Source organism: Micropterus salmoides, unplaced genomic scaffold (assembly GCF_014851395.1).
Source record: "Micropterus salmoides isolate LMB-PRFRI ecotype aquatic unplaced genomic scaffold, ASM1485139v1 Ms_hic_scaffold_8, whole genome shotgun sequence".
Taxonomy (NCBI): Eukaryota; Metazoa; Chordata; class Actinopteri; order Centrarchiformes; family Centrarchidae; genus Micropterus; species Micropterus salmoides.
Genome location: NW_024044570.1, coordinates 29,156,434 through 29,171,677, shown reverse-complemented (window position 1 = coordinate 29,171,677; position 15,244 = coordinate 29,156,434). Strand labels below are relative to the sequence as shown.

The 15,244-nt window shown below is 39.1% G+C and overlaps 2 protein-coding genes across 2 annotated transcripts; one reads left to right on the top strand and one right to left on the bottom strand.

Annotated features, from left to right (window-relative positions):
• Nucleotides 1-333: 333 nt before the first annotated feature.
• On the top strand, nucleotides 334-10,323 carry LOC119893528 (plasmolipin-like). The gene is made up of 4 exons (XM_038705749.1): nucleotides 334-953; nucleotides 6,541-6,714; nucleotides 7,326-7,442; nucleotides 8,178-10,323. Exons 1-4 carry the CDS (start codon nucleotides 789-791, stop codon nucleotides 8,283-8,285), a joined length of 564 nt encoding a protein of 187 aa, XP_038561677.1. The 5' UTR covers nucleotides 334-788; the 3' UTR covers nucleotides 8,286-10,323.
• On the bottom strand, nucleotides 10,318-14,169 carry LOC119893529 (ADP-ribosylation factor-like 2 binding protein). The gene is made up of 7 exons (XM_038705750.1): nucleotides 14,062-14,169; nucleotides 13,660-13,729; nucleotides 13,217-13,278; nucleotides 12,460-12,566; nucleotides 11,928-12,013; nucleotides 11,576-11,672; nucleotides 10,318-11,275 (listed from the first exon to the last, which is right to left on the bottom strand). Exons 1-7 carry the CDS (start codon nucleotides 14,078-14,080, stop codon nucleotides 11,180-11,182), a joined length of 537 nt encoding a protein of 178 aa, XP_038561678.1. The 5' UTR covers nucleotides 14,081-14,169; the 3' UTR covers nucleotides 10,318-11,179.
• Nucleotides 14,170-15,244: the final 1,075 nt, after the last annotated feature.

The following is a 15,244-nucleotide window of genomic DNA, read 5'->3' as shown; positions in this document are numbered from 1 at the left end:
GGGGCCACACATAGACAGACAACCACCAGTTGCTTGTAGGATTTTGTTTTTGAGTTAAACATTTACTGCATATCAGGCCATATGTGTCATTTGTTTAACTCAGTGCAGCACTATATCACCCCCTTATTCTTATCAAGATACATGTGAAGGATAGATATGCACACACAGAACAATCCACACCAACGGGGCCTCGCTGATTATATCCTTTTTGTTTGTTTTGTTTGTTTTTTTTCCCTCCTCCCACTTCTCAAACACATCAATGGGTTACTCAGGTGAGAGGCCAGTGGGAGGAGCCAGGTGGGGGATATAGAGCTTGTAAAAGAGGGAGAGACAGATAGAGAGAGGATGACAAAATACTCAGTGTGTGTCTCTGTGTGTGGGAGGGAGAGAGAGAGAGAGACTCACACAGCACCATTACGCACCTGTCAGTGCAGGTGGAGAGAGTGACTGTCGGATATCTGAACCTCGAGATTTCCCTGGAGGGCTCCTCTTTAACTCTTTGGATTGTTTTATTTTCTTTCTTTTTGTATGTTTGGTTTGGGTTTCATTTATTATTAGTGTTTTGGACAGAACTGAACTTTAAATTGAAGATTTAGTCTTGCTGTTGCCACCAGCAGATCAATGGTTACTGAATACCAACATTTAAGTACTCTTTGAGGAGTGAAAACTGCTGGAGGAGGAAAATCTTCATCACAGACGTTTATTCTGAGACTGAATCCCATCCTTAAGGAGGTTCCTGCTGTCGCGGCTGTTTCTGAGACGTCCATCTTCAGACAAGCTGCGTGCTCATGGCAGACTTCCCATCCAAGGTTACCACAGAGACCGGCCCCCCCAACTCCCAGAGCTCTCAGCAGGGGGGCAACAGCCTCCGAGGGCTGACTGCTAACGTCACCACTATGATGGATCTGTCCTTTATCCGAAGCATTGCGGCCATCCTCATGATAGCTGAAATAGTATGTAACAGACCCCGAACTGTTCTGTTTTTACTCTATTCAACTCTGTTCACCACAATCGTATCTTCTGTTCTACTCTGCTCAGCAGGCTGTTCTTTTCTATTCTGTTTATGACTGAAACAATTAGTGGAATCATTTACAGATTCTTAAAGGACAAGGCTGGTGATATTCTACATTTTTCTTAGCGTCAACAATGCGTTAGTCTGTCTCCCAGTGCTTTTGGACTTACATACCCCCATCTCAGCTTTCCTATTGAAGATCTTAAAAAAACAGCTGGTCAAAAATATATAGTTTCATTTTTACAAAGGCTAATTAATTTTCTTAAACAGATGGGCACCGTAGTTTTTAGCAAACATTACTCAAACAGAAGTAGATGCATTTGTTGGGAGTAGTTTCAGCTGCAGATCACTACACATTTGGTGCTCTAGATATTATTGATAGAACATGTACAACACAGTGGCTAACTGATGTGTTTTTAATGATTTTGACAATAATGGAACTCTATAGTGCTGAGAAATAAGATATATCAGGTTTTATCTATACAGGAAATACTATAAAGGATAAATTCATTGTTGGTTTTGGTCTTTTCATGTCATTGTTAAGTATAAAACAATATAGAAAAAAAACAGAAGTTGGTTTGTTCTGATTTTATACCAAGTGGGAACCTCCTGGTCTGAAAAATTTATGCCAAATTTATGGTCTTAGTCGCAGCATGATGTTCATTTAGTAAACGATCGCCACATTTAGAGTAAAATAGACAAAAAAGAAGGGTATGCTTTACGGTGTGGCTACCTTGATAAGTGGATCCGTCAGGTGTAGCAATGCATATCCCATCTCAAGTCCACCTTCTCGTCAAAATATGGTCACGTCTGTCTCCAAAAAATCAATGGGCAACAATGGACTACATCCACTACTTTTACACAGTCTATTTTATACCAAAATCCTGACAACAAATAAAAACTGCGTGTCATATTTTACTCTGATGTAACAGCAGCATCAGTATGTTAAAATTGAAGAGCCAATGAGTGGATAGACTGTGGGTAATTTAGGATCAGTAATATACAAGTTTGCTAAATTTAAAACCTGTTACAGTCATTATTGAGGATGAATCAAAGGCAAACCACATTGTGTAATAAACTGTTACAGCTAACATCGCAGCATCTATAGATAAAAGACATTGTGTACTCTTTATCTGGTGCCACAGGAGTGTTGAATTCATGTCAACAAACTTTGGTTTGTGCACTATACATGCCACTGACTTACTATTTGTATGGAGCTATGTCCACACAGAAGACACGTGCCTGCCTGCAAGAGACCTTTGTCCCTGACGGTCCTGTCCCTTCCTGTCACACTCCTCTGACCATCCCATTAGTACTCTGTATATAATCTGACTGTTAATCATTTTTCACCTCTTTATGCTTCATGAGTTGTCAGCTTTATTGGTTTTTGACGTTATTTTAGTAACATTTAGTATTTTTGTACTGAAAAGGTTATCAGCTCTGGTAGTTCAACATTTTGTTTACAAATGACAAGTAAAAGACGACATCTTTTCTGCCCAAATATTTATGAAAAAACAGCAATCTCATCACATAATGACTGTTTCTGGTAACATTAAGTTGTGTTTGTGTTCAGGTAAACAGACTTTCCTTACATGTTGTTCCTGTGTAAATAAACCAGTAAAACTTGATAGTGAATCTTCATGCCCAGATCTAAGGTACCCATACAGGAGCCCTGTCTATACACCTTCATTTAGAGTTTAGAGTACTAGCGTTAGACGATTGTTAGTTGGCTAATATGAGTTAACTTATTGATAGTTGGTGCAATGACGTGTCATAATATTATAAGTCTTGCTATGTTTAAATGGATATACTTATAATGTCCAAAGCTTAAAGCAACAATATGTAAGATGTGATTTTTTTTGGCGCCTCTACTGTTTCAGAGTGCAGTTCACTGCTGTAAACAGGCATTTGTTATGATTAGATTACTTATGATCAAAAACTAGCAAGTCGCCAACTTTGCTAGCACAGCCAAACATCAAGCAAGTGCGCCTTACGTTGCCCGCTCTCCCTGCTCCGGCTCAAAACCGCTGTCTTCCTGCAGCAGCACAATGTTGCTTGAAACATGGGTGGCAAGCTAGCTAACAAAGCTAGACAGCAACTGACACAAGAGCACTTATAGTATCATTACCAATGTGTGTACTCTGGCAAGTCTGGTAACATCAACTCGTGATTTACAGCTAGCGGCTCAACCTCTGTCTGTGAAACCTCTAGCTAAGTTTTTGCTTGAGTCAGCAACTTTGCTAACAGCCAAACATCAAGCAAGTGCTACAACACAAGACATAGCAAGCAAGTCAATAAGTTATTACTTGCTAGTCCAACAGTAAGAAAGCTAACTCGGCATGTGTCCTGCATCCTTTTGGCTGTTTTAGCTCACGACAACAAGTAAAAGCCAGTCTGATATTTACTCTTGTCCGGTTTCTTGCTCGGTCACTCTCTCTTTATTTTCTTCCTCGCTTCCTCTGACATCTTCTTCGGTCTCTTTCAGCCTCTGCCATGATATACTGAGAATAACAAGCTATTTTTTTTTCCAAAGAACTTACATTGTACATTATACTTTTTGCTGCTTCTTTTAGTTTGCTTGCTGAAGAATCGCATTGGTGCAGTAAATCATAACACTGTTGTCGTGACAAATGTCCTACGTGGGATTCCAATGATATAGTGCAGTATCTAGTGTAGGGAGCCCCGATTGGCAATGACAGAGCATTCACCTTATTACAGGTCAGTGTACCATAAAAATGATCCTGAAGCTGTTATTTAGATAAGAAAAATACATAAAATACATAATGTTGCTTAATAAGTTGTGAACACAATGGTAAAATAGAGTAAGTTTAAAGTAGGTGTTTCAAAAAAAACTATTATTTAATTCATTTTAACTGATGTTTATGAATTTTAGAATTTAGAACTACTTTTTGATGTTAAAGCTGTTAAAACTGAACACCGACATTTGATCATCTTATAACGTGGCAAGAGTGTAAGCAAACTGTTGCGTATTAACACATCCAGCAGACATGGAGCAACCTTAGCATTTATTTGGAGTCATGGGTCACTTGACAAATGTTAAGTCCGATATTCCAATAACCTCTTCTGGATCTGTTTTTGGTCTCTATCAACTCTTGAGAAAAATATCTGGCTCTTTAGCTGCTAAATGTAGCGCAGTGTTCACCAACCTGCCGTTTGATGATTGGCAGGTAGTGTAGTATAGTGAGTTTTTAGAGCTTTTTGTTTTACTGAAAACGGCTTCCTGAAAACAGCTGTGAATGGAAACAGCACTGATGAGTGCAATGAGATTAAATTAAAACAGTGAAGTTGCGGGACGTAAAAAATCGAAACAATGAGTTGAAAGACAGTAATCTTCTCTGTAGAGCTGATTCACTTTTTACATTACACATTTTGATCCATTGTTAATATGAAATTACTGATTAGAGACTCTGCCACTGCTTACTTTGACTTATGAGCTAAAACCAATGAAATGTGAATCCTGCAGTCAGTGTGTCCCATACAGTCTGTGGTGTATCCTTGAACAAGGCACTTAAGTCCCAGCACCTTCTGCTACATTGCAAACAGTAGAGGTGTAGATTCTGTGTGTGTGGGTCTTTTGCCATGTCAACATTTAAGACAAAGACGAGAACAGAGTGAGATGTTTCCTAGAAGGATTATTGATATAAAAATCGCTAAATGTCACCTTACGTAACATCAAGAATTGGACTGAGCCATTTAGTATCGTGTTGCAGACTATGTGTGTTTGTGTGTGTGCATATGGCAACATCAGTTTTCATTTTCCCTATGCATTGTTAATAAATTACCGGCCACATGCATACTGCATTATAAAACACATCTGCATAATATATAAATACCGGAACTTGTTTTAGAGTACATGGTTTAACTTGAGGTGAGATACATACGTTTCAATTAGGTTCCTTCCTGCACTAGTAATTGTCTTATAATCCTTAGTGCCCTGGCAGTGTAGTGATATCAAACATGCAATGGAAATGAACAAAGTTAGACAACAAACTTGACTCCCGCTGTGGACTATTGTAACATTTACCAGTTTCAGTCAGGAAGTTAATGTTATGTGCTGTTCTGTGGTTCAGAAGTCTTTGTGAAGATAGGTTCTTTGTAAAGGTCAACACTCAGAAGTTCCTAGTGTGTGCATGTGTGTATCAGGTGTGTAAAAAGTGAAACACGAGCTCTGCATACATAATAGACTGCCCTTTCATGTCCTGTCTCGCGGGACAGAAGCAGAGACGCAGAGGCAAAGTTGGGGGACCTGGTTTTTGTCTGGATGACATCTCTGTTTTAAAGAACCTATATGGTGACTTTCAGGCTTAAATCTCAGACATAACTGCATTGTATTATGTTGAGAGTCCCAGAGACTGCCTGTCCACCTCAAAGTGTAATATTCAGTCTTTACATCTTCAGTCCTTGTGCGGGAGTTAGTATTCAGATGCACATTATCACAGGGACTTTTCAGTGCAGTACAGTCCATTAATGCATTACACTTTATACAGCGCTTTGTCATAGAAACTGAAAGTGCTTTAGACTGCAGTCTCAACAGTCTCAACCAACAGTCCATGTGTCATCCAGTCCCTTTTCTTCATGGCAAAATATATAATACTTTGAAGAAAAAGAGGAAGAGGAAGTGCTGAGAGTTGAGTTGTTGTTACCCTCTGTACAGCATGGCATTTTGTACTTTAATCTGAAACAATCAACATTTTATATTAACAGTCAATCAAATAACCTTGTGTTAAAACACAAGACGTTGAACTAATAAAACATCAAACAATTCTGCAGTTTTTGCTATAAAGCTCTAAAAACCCACTGTACGCTACGTACCCAGCACCAAATGACTGGGAAAGAAACAGATATTTTCCTCAGGAGACAGTGGATACAAAAGTAGAGCCAATAGAGAGTGAATATTGGACTTGCCAGAAACATGATTCCAAAAAATGCAAATGTTGCTCTGTTTCTGCTGTAGGCCTTTATGTAAATACACAACTGAGTGCTAACATGTTATCCATATTAAGGTGTAAGGTGATGTGTCACTGTTGTGTTTATGTATTGGTGCATTCACACTGGAACAAGTGAAAGCCTGTGTAACTGTACACAAACACACACCCAAAACACTCATTATAGGCTGAAGTTGCTGTTGACTTTCTTGAATATTTGGGCTGAAAAGATGTTGTCTAACATTTGCAAGGGAAATGTTGAAATGTACCTTCTGTTTGCTAACATGCTAGCCATATGAACTTAGGAATATACCCGTTTTGTGTTCACAGTTCGCTGCACTGCCTGAGAAAGATTTTTTTCCTTTAACATTTTCATTAGCATGCGGTTGTGTGAACTGCAGGCAGCCAATGTCTCAAATGTGGTTTCATTTACTCACAATTTAGTTACTAATTATATATTAATGTTTAGAACTAAATACTTTTCATATATTAACAGTTAACTTATTGTACTTTCAGCAGGTTTAAGTCGCTGCCCCACTTCATCTCTCTCTCCTTCTTGTTTTCTCTCTCTCACGCCTGTAGGTTCTGGGGCTGCTCCAGTGGGCGTTGATAACCAGCGCCCCCTATACATTGCTGCCAGCGTATGGCTGGGTGATGTTTGTGGCCGTCACTTTGTGGATCCTCACCACCATCCTCTTCTTCATGATCCTGTTCGGCGCCCAGCGAAAACTCGCCGCTGTCCCCTGGCCCCTGACGGTAGGGAGGAGAGGAGGAGAAAAGGGAAAAGTGAAGTGTAATGAAAGAAAGGTTTTAAGACTTATTTGTCAAAATCTCCATTAGCTATGGCTTAAAGCGCAGCTAGTCTTCTTGGGGTCCATATTTTGCTTTGCTCACAGTAGAAACAGCTTTCAAATGGTGAGTCTACACAACCAGAACAGAGAGGGACAGAGGAAGAGGAAGTTCAATTCAGGAAGTCATGAAATGTTGCTTTACTGCTATTCAAAAATGATTGTTTATTCCAGGGTATGCACAAATTAGATCTGTCACGTGAAATCTCCAAAACTGTTCTAATTTTGGCAGAAAATATGTTGTACCAGGTCCTTTAAAATAAACAAGAAGAAGGCAACAGGATTTAGATTCAAGTGTTATTGTCATGGATTGAAGATAATTTGAAGCAAAGTAGGTTATGAAATGAGAATGGAGGTAAGATTTAGGAAAGCTGGATTGTAAACAATAGAGAAAAGGTTAGCAAGAGTGCAATAGAAAGATACAATAAACACATAAATAAACAATAAATGAAAGGGCGCACCAGGAGTGATACGAGCAGCTCTGAGGAAATGTGTATAATGTTTCTGCTCTTTTGCTAGGTGATGGCGTATAATGGCGGGGCCACAGTCCTCTATCTGACCGCCTTCCTGGCAAACGCAGCATCAGTGCGGCCCTTCTACCACACCTATTTCTACGGACATATGGCAGCCGCTGCTGTAAGACACCTGACACCACTAACTCAAACACAAACATGTGGTTAAATATGCACAATAACCCTCTGAGATCACCCTGCAAAGGCAAATACTTGTGACAAGAAACAATACTGTTTCAACCCCTGGCACATTTTGTACATTTTCCCTTTCCTCTCACTGACATCACTGTTTGGCTAGGTGTGCTTCTGAAAGCGTGTTTACTTATCAGGCTGTGGCAGGTAGCCTACACACACCCGGAACTTGAGGATGTGACAGTGGCAGATGAAGGGTGAGGGAAGCATATCATGTGCTTGGCAGAGTTTTTAATACAAGTTAACTTTGGACCAAAGCTGGCACTCCACTCTTCCCCTGCTTTTCAGAGAAGTCAATGTTCAACAACAACCACTAAAAAAGGTTTTAAGACATAGAGAAAGAGTAAGGATGAGGACACACACACACACACACACACACACACACACACACAGGCCACAGCCCTTGTCCTGGCATAGACTCTTATCAGTTGCATTTTACTGCCTCTGAGGCACACCACTTAGGAATAATTAGCATTTCCCATGGTTAACAGCAGATAAGGGCTTTGTTAAAGCTATCACGAGTACCAGGCATTTAAAGATGACAATTTAAACTTTTATTTATGTCAGCTGTTGAAGATTTGAAACCTTTGCTCTGCTTCCTGAAGTCACTGAAGAGGTGTAATTTTCTCTCTTTTGACTTCCTGTTGATGCTTCTCTGTCTGTTCAGTTCTTTGGTGCCTTGGTGACCGTGGCGTACGGTGCTAGTGCTTTCTTCTCCTATTTGGACTGGAAGGGAGATGAAGGAAACGCCGCCACCAGTACAGTGCCAACCTAGGCCTCAAACCTGTGAAGCTGATCCTGGAAAAAGACTCCTCATGTTTTCTTTCCTTCAAGATAATTCAGTTATTTGGATTGTCCAGTGTTGATACTCAACTCTCAACAGTGTCACATGACTGCTGACTCTGGTAACCCAAACCCTGACCTTAACTTAACCCCAGGATTCCCAATAACATATCTATAGTTACTTTTAATTCAAACACCCTGGACCTTTACCTTCACATTATGCTAATAGTAGGTGTATCAGTACTGGGTTAGCCACATAAAATGTTTGTCTCTACAACACAGTATTACTTTTAAGGGGCTCTGGGGGACTGCACTAAGGCCCCAAATTCAGGCCTTCCTAAAATAATACACTGAATAATACTATTGTAAATCAACAAATAAATTCTTGGTAATACCAGGGGCATTGTTTATATGGAATTAGTGGGCTTCATACGTGCATTATGAATAATTATATCATGATATTCAGAGCATAACGTAGTTACTAACACCTCCAGCTTGTATTTAAAATACACATAAGATGCCTCACTGCACTTAAAACAATAGTTCAACATTTCAGGAAATTACCAAAACTCACTTTCTTGCCATGAGTTAGACAGATCGATACCACTCTGATGTCTGTTAAAACAACAATGGAACTACTGGCAGCAGCTGATTTTCTTAGCTTAGCATGAAGACACAAGGGGAAACAGCTAAGCTGTCTCTTTCCAAAGACAAAAAATCCCCTCGAAAGCTCACAAATTAACACGTTAGTACAAAAAAACGTTGCTGTGTGGCAGACTAAGAATATTTCTTAGCCAGTGTAAGTGCAGTTATTTGTCTTACTCTGACACTCTAACAAATCCTAATAATAAAAAATTGCTAAATATATAAATGTTTTATAACAATTTTGATGACATTAGTTTGAAATATTCTAAACTGCTCCAAAGTTGTGTCCATGATACATCATTGACGCAAACAGCACATTCGCACCATGAAGTGTAAAATGTTTCCGACCCTGTGTGAATGAGGGGTTTCAGAGGATGGAAGACTACATTAAACATGCCGGTTGCAAGAACTTCTGGCTCCAAACTTGACAGCCTGACCAAAGACTTCCTTCCAGTGTGGAGCACTACACTGTGTCATCTATCAAGGACAAACATGAAGAAACATCATCTTTGTTTAGTATTTTTGTTGTTTATAGAGCGTTGGTTAGGCTGGTGAGTATTGTAGTGATAAGCCTGTAGCATGTCATAACCTGCTTGATGCCTGTTTTGTGTACTTCATGTTCATTTTAGGATCTAATAACCTAACGTGACAGTGCAGGTGTGAAGAACGACTGTGTCCACAGTAATTGTGCCCTGCAGAAATCCATCTTCATTTCCTCCTCTGAATATCCAGGCTCACATACAAACTCGTAATTCCCAGGGCAACAGCCCAAGACAAAGCACTTACAATAAATTAAAAAAATGTGCAGGGCTGCTCAATTAATAGAAATATTATCGAAATCCCAATATGGCCAAGTGCAATATCCACATCGCAGTAACTAACTGTGTGACAAAACAGCATTATAATGGAGTACTGCAGTGCTGCAGAGATGCCCTGCCCTACAAATTTCGTTTGTTTGGTACAGACCCCAAAAATGTCACATCTTCATGATTTTAATAGTTTTGTCAGTAAAAATGAAAAATTGTGATGCAAAAACCATCATTTCCACTAATCGTGAATCATATTGCAAATTGTCATATTTGTCGAAATAATTGCAATGTGATTTTTTTTAACCATATTGTGCAACCCTAATGGAAAAATTGACTGTTTTGATCACATTTACTGAAGTATGTTAGAAGATGCAGGGTTTCTGCATCTTCCACTAAGGACTCACAAATGTGTAACAAATTTCTTTGATTTATATGACACCATGCTCAACTCCTGTTTTATGTGCCTTTATAAAATATGTTGTGTCTTTTTGTACCAAGAATTTGAACACTAGTGAAACTCACTGTGGGGAGTGCTGGGGCTCAACCGTGCACAAATAAAGCAATGAGTGATTTCCACTTAAGGCTTGACCTGTGTTATATTAAAAGATGTTGTTACTAACAAATGTGACATCAAAAATATTTCACCAGTAACATAAATATACTTTTACAGCTGTCATGTTAAGACAAGTAGAAAACACTCTGAACTACTGAAAACTATACTGTATATCATATTTCTAAATTGCAGACACACAATTACTATAAACATTAAAAATCACTTTCACAGGCACAGTTTGCAAACTGACCAAATAATTTAAAACTTCAGTTCTGCTGTAGTCATTTCTTATGAAAAAACATACTAGGCAAAGAGAGCAGATTCAAACATTCACATCAAAGGGTTTCTGCCCCTGCTTGCCAGGGGAACATGGGAACCAAGAGGATGACCTGAAACACACAAGTCTAGTACCAGCACCAAAATTTGGGGTTCCTACTTCCCAACCAGGCGGAACTAATAAATGCCAAATCTTAATAAATATATACTAGAATAAGAGGATGGTTGTACAATCAGGATTATGCCTTTCACCTGCAAACTCTAGTTAAACACATTTGAATATTTTAAGCAGTCATTACATCCAGTGGTTGGGGAGCAGAAAGAAGCCAAAACCATCACTCTTTAACTACAAAGAGGCTCTTCCATCCCATCCACCATTTAAAACACAGAGGAATGAATATATTAAGAATTTCCTGTTAGGGGCTATTTGTGCACAGACTGTATGTTTATGTGGATCTTTCCAGCAGCTCACCATCAGGGTACAACACTCACAAAACAAGCTAACAACTTTCTGAAGGCCCACAGACAAAATTTTACAAACACATGGAGGAGGAGGCATTTCAAGTGTTTGGACTTGTGCGTGTGTGTGTGTGTGTGTGTGTGTCACTGCGATTTGGTGTGTGTTAGTTTGGACCCTGTGGGGACCAGAGATGTGATCACCAGTCCTTGACTCAGGTCCAGGCCCCGGCCCTCTATCTCCTAGAAACACACAGATTCATACAGGTGGTATTAAAGCAAAGCATTACAAGCAGGGGTCCTAACTGCTTATCAGTAATTAACCCACATAAATCTGTCAAGATTCAAATGTGCTTAAACGCAGGCTCATGCTTAGAGTAATAAAAAGATCTGTTTACAATTATAGCCTATGGCACCAACTGTCAGTATGCATACAGGAAAACAAAAACAGAAAACCCTAATGTGATGACTTTGAAAATCTCTTGTTGGGATTCGCAGTGACAAAGGGGTTTAAAGATGCTCTCCAGCTCGCAGAAAACTCACAGCTCTGTATGCCAGAAACATCTCCTTGAAGGCCATGAAGTCAGTGAACGTCAGCAGCATGTCAAAGATGTCATCTGGTACCTCCTCTTTGTGTTGCCTGCAGATGGAAGAGAGACACTTGGTGAAGTGCATCACATATACAGTGTACATTTGTGCCACCTAGTGGGCCGCGGTAAAATAATGCATCTTGGGAGCAACAGGTGCAGCAAACAAATTACTGTGTGAGTTGAGTGTTTGCTTTCAATGTCACTATTGATATGTCTCCAACTGAAATACAGAGGCTGAGTTGTAGTGAGAGGGAAACAGCCAGGACAAAATGGCCTTAGAGGAGAGTTGTAATGTCACATCTTACACGAGCAGCTCTGTGAAAGCATTCATGGTAAAGCCGGGGATCTTCTCCATCAGCTGCTGCTCCAGGTGTTTCTCCAGCAGGTCAACCTATACAATACAGTGTTGTTATTAATTTGGTCTTTTTATTTATTTAAATTAATTTTAGCTGACGCTTTTTTCCCAAAGCGACTTACAATTGCTATATATGACATGGGGTTAAGTATCTTGCTTAACACCTACACATTGCTCAACAAGTACACATTGGTGTCTCACGGTGGATTTGCACCTGGGTCTTTCACACCAAAGGCATGTGTCTTATCCACTGCCCCATCACCACCCCAGCCTACATACCAGACTAATACAGACTATCAGTAAAAAGTCATAATCTTTGATAGAGCTATAGGTTGAAATTACAGACAAGGTAATATATAAGTGTCATTTTTCTGTAACTGTGTATTAGAGAGAGTTACATAAATTAGATAATTGTATCTCATATTCCTTAAAGACAGATATGGGAGTTACATTTGGCCAGAGCAAGATGCCCAGCAACTCACATATGCATTAAAGATGGGTGTGTAGCTGAGCTTGTTCTCGTCAGAGTCATCAAACTCCAGGTAGTGTTTGTCCAAGAAGCTCTTCTGAAGCTGCTGGAACTCCTCCTCTAAAAGAAAAGTAATGGACATGTAGAACATCACATATCTTCACCATTAACTGGTGAAACACTGAGGATTTCTACAATATGTCTTCAGCTGGCTTAGTGTACTGGCCATATAACAGAAATGTGGAAATGCTTCACCTCTGTACACTTTCCTGCCATACATTTTTCACCATGCCCACACAGAATAAGTATATTGTAGCAGCAAATGTTGGCATCTCTAATATATATTCCATACAGTAATTCCCTTTAATTTGTCCTTCTATATTGCCGTGCATTTCTTTTCTGAATGCCTTTTATGTCCTATAAAGCACTATGAATTGCCTTCAAAGTTCAAAGTTGCTGTACAACTAAACTTGCCTTACTCGACAAGTGTACATGTCTTTGAATCAAAGTAATTTGTAAAAATTTCTCTCACAGAACATAAAAAATACAAGACTGAATTGGTTAAAGCAATTTATATAATGTCTCCAAAGCCACTTCAGTGGCTCTATATACAATGATAACCGCTTCGTACAGTCAGGTTGCTGAATTCATCTTTCACAATTATGATTGAAACTCTCTCTATATATATATATATATACACACACACACACACACACAGAGAGAGAGAGAGAGAGTGTAACACCACTAGAGTGTAACACCACTAGTCCTACCCATGATGATGTCCTCTATGCAGCCAATAACAGCATCAAAAGCAGCGTCTGCAGCCGAGGAACTGGAGGGAGATAAACAAGAAATAAAGAACATTTTTCCATTGTGTATATATTGGATTTGCACGTTATTGATAATTTATATTTGCACTCTTTATGTCGGCAGTCTTTCCTACTTTGTGCAGCACAACTATTTCCCTTGAGATAAATAATGTTCCATCTTATCCTAAACAAGCATTCCATCATCACATAGCTTGACCATTCAATGATTTCGCCTTTGCATGTGACTTAGAGCACAAGTCTCATAAAGTAAAACACTGTATTTACACAGCTCAAAATAGAAAACGTTCAAATGCTAATGTCTTAACTTACACTGGTGCCTACCGCAATCAAGACCTGACCTGAGACTTGCTCAAATGGCTTAAAAGCAGGTCGAGACAACCCACCTGGAAATAGCAAAGTTTTCTTCTTCCATGTCAACCATGTCTACGATATTTTCTCCACAGCTCAGGACATCTGGAGAATTAGGGGAGGGAACGTCAAATTAGCTGCTAAACAAAACAGCTAACATTAACTGATACAAATTTCACACCAAACGCACTATTGCCATTCAGATACAAAGCTGTTCAGCAGCTAACAATTTTTGGTCCTTACTGAGCAATAACGTGAGTTAGCTATGCTATGCTAACGTTAGCTGACTAAGTCAATGTTAGCTAACCTTAGCTAAACACAGCTTTAAATAAATACGAACTGTCAAAGTTTGTTTTATTTCATATTTTCCGAACTAAAAGTATTACTTTACACCTTCCTTAAGATGTGTTAATGATACATTTATTTAAATGACTCACTTCGTCCCTTTATGTCCATGTTGTTAAAATAAATCCTTAACGTGGATGTTGTTGCCTTGGAAACGGCGAACGTGTGTGCGCGCCTGTACGTCCCGTCCGGTACAACAAAATCTGTGTCCGGAGGTTCCTACCTGAGAACAGCGGTGTGGACCATTTACACATTTTTACTGACTTTTACTGAGACGAAGTCCACATGCTTTCCGTACTGTTTCACTCAAACTCAAAAGTAAATAATAAAATTATTACCAGATCTTTACGGTCATTATTCAAGTACCGGTATCTACCTTGGTTGTGATCCACTGTTATTTCAAGGATTAATGCGTAGATAAATGTATATTAAGTTCTGCACATCGACACATACCGTACTCTCCACCTCTCACGCCCCCATCTCCATCAATTGTCAGGCAGCAGAAATTGTTGACGGCTTCAGGTACCTTGACGTAATTTTGGACAATAAACGGAGTTTTGGGAAGAGTTTGGTACCTTGCGCTATAACAGCGTTAAATTCACAAATTCACGATGCCACTTCTGTGTAATATGTGTACAATCTATGCTGAAGGTTGCCCTTTTAGGTAAAATCTGAGAGAAAAAAATTCCTCCATTGAGGACAACAAAGAAAAAATCTGAATCACACACTAAGGCCAAGTGTTTATGTAATAACTGGAAAGGCAGTATTAAATAACCAGATTATCATCACCATCATCAAAATTTGATTCTAAGTGTAAATAAACACCACTCAGTCATACAAAAAAAAAAAAAAAAAATCACATGAACATACATTTATTACAAATATCACAATCCAAGAAACAACAGTTCTTCAATCTATCACATCTTTGGGAACTCTGGGGGAAAATTCCTTTATAGATGTTTTAAATACAGCTCACAATTTATTCTTTACAATCCTGAACTTCATCTCCAACCATAGAGACAACTGTATAATTTATCTCCCCTGTAGGTATAAGGTGCTCCAGGAAATACGAGCTAGTAAACAGTGACCAGACCAGTCTTTTGTCACAATGAGAGATGCATGTAATCTTTTAGAAATCATTCCAGTATAGTCTGAATGATTTTACAGATCCCGTCCATGCAATCTTGTGTAGTAAATCTTTCATAAACAATGACCAAAATAAATTTGAAATTATTCAGTGTGACCATTTGAAATGTCATTGATTTTTTTTTAAAT

What these genes read in the sequence shown, in the direction of transcription:
- LOC119893528 (XM_038705749.1), top strand. Translation starts at nt 789, where the DNA reads ATGGCAGACTTCCCATCCAAGGTTACCACAGAGACCGGCCCCCCCAAC. An exon ending in TCCTCATGATAGCTGAAATA is followed by an intron (nt 954 to 6,540) that starts GTATGTAACAGA and finishes TCACGCCTGTAG; the next exon opens with GTTCTGGGGCTGCTCCAGTG. An exon ending in GACATATGGCAGCCGCTGCT is followed by an intron (nt 7,443 to 8,177) that starts GTAAGACACCTG and finishes CTGTCTGTTCAG; the next exon opens with TTCTTTGGTGCCTTGGTGAC.
- LOC119893529 (XM_038705750.1), bottom strand. An exon ending in GAAAACTTTGCTATTTCCAG is followed by an intron (nt 13,279 to 13,659) that starts GTGGGTTGTCTC and finishes ATCTCCCTCCAG; the next exon opens with TTCCTCGGCTGCAGACGCTG. An exon ending in GCTTTCACAGAGCTGCTCGT is followed by an intron (nt 11,673 to 11,927) that starts GTAAGATGTGAC and finishes TTCCATCTGCAG; the next exon opens with GCAACACAAAGAGGAGGTAC.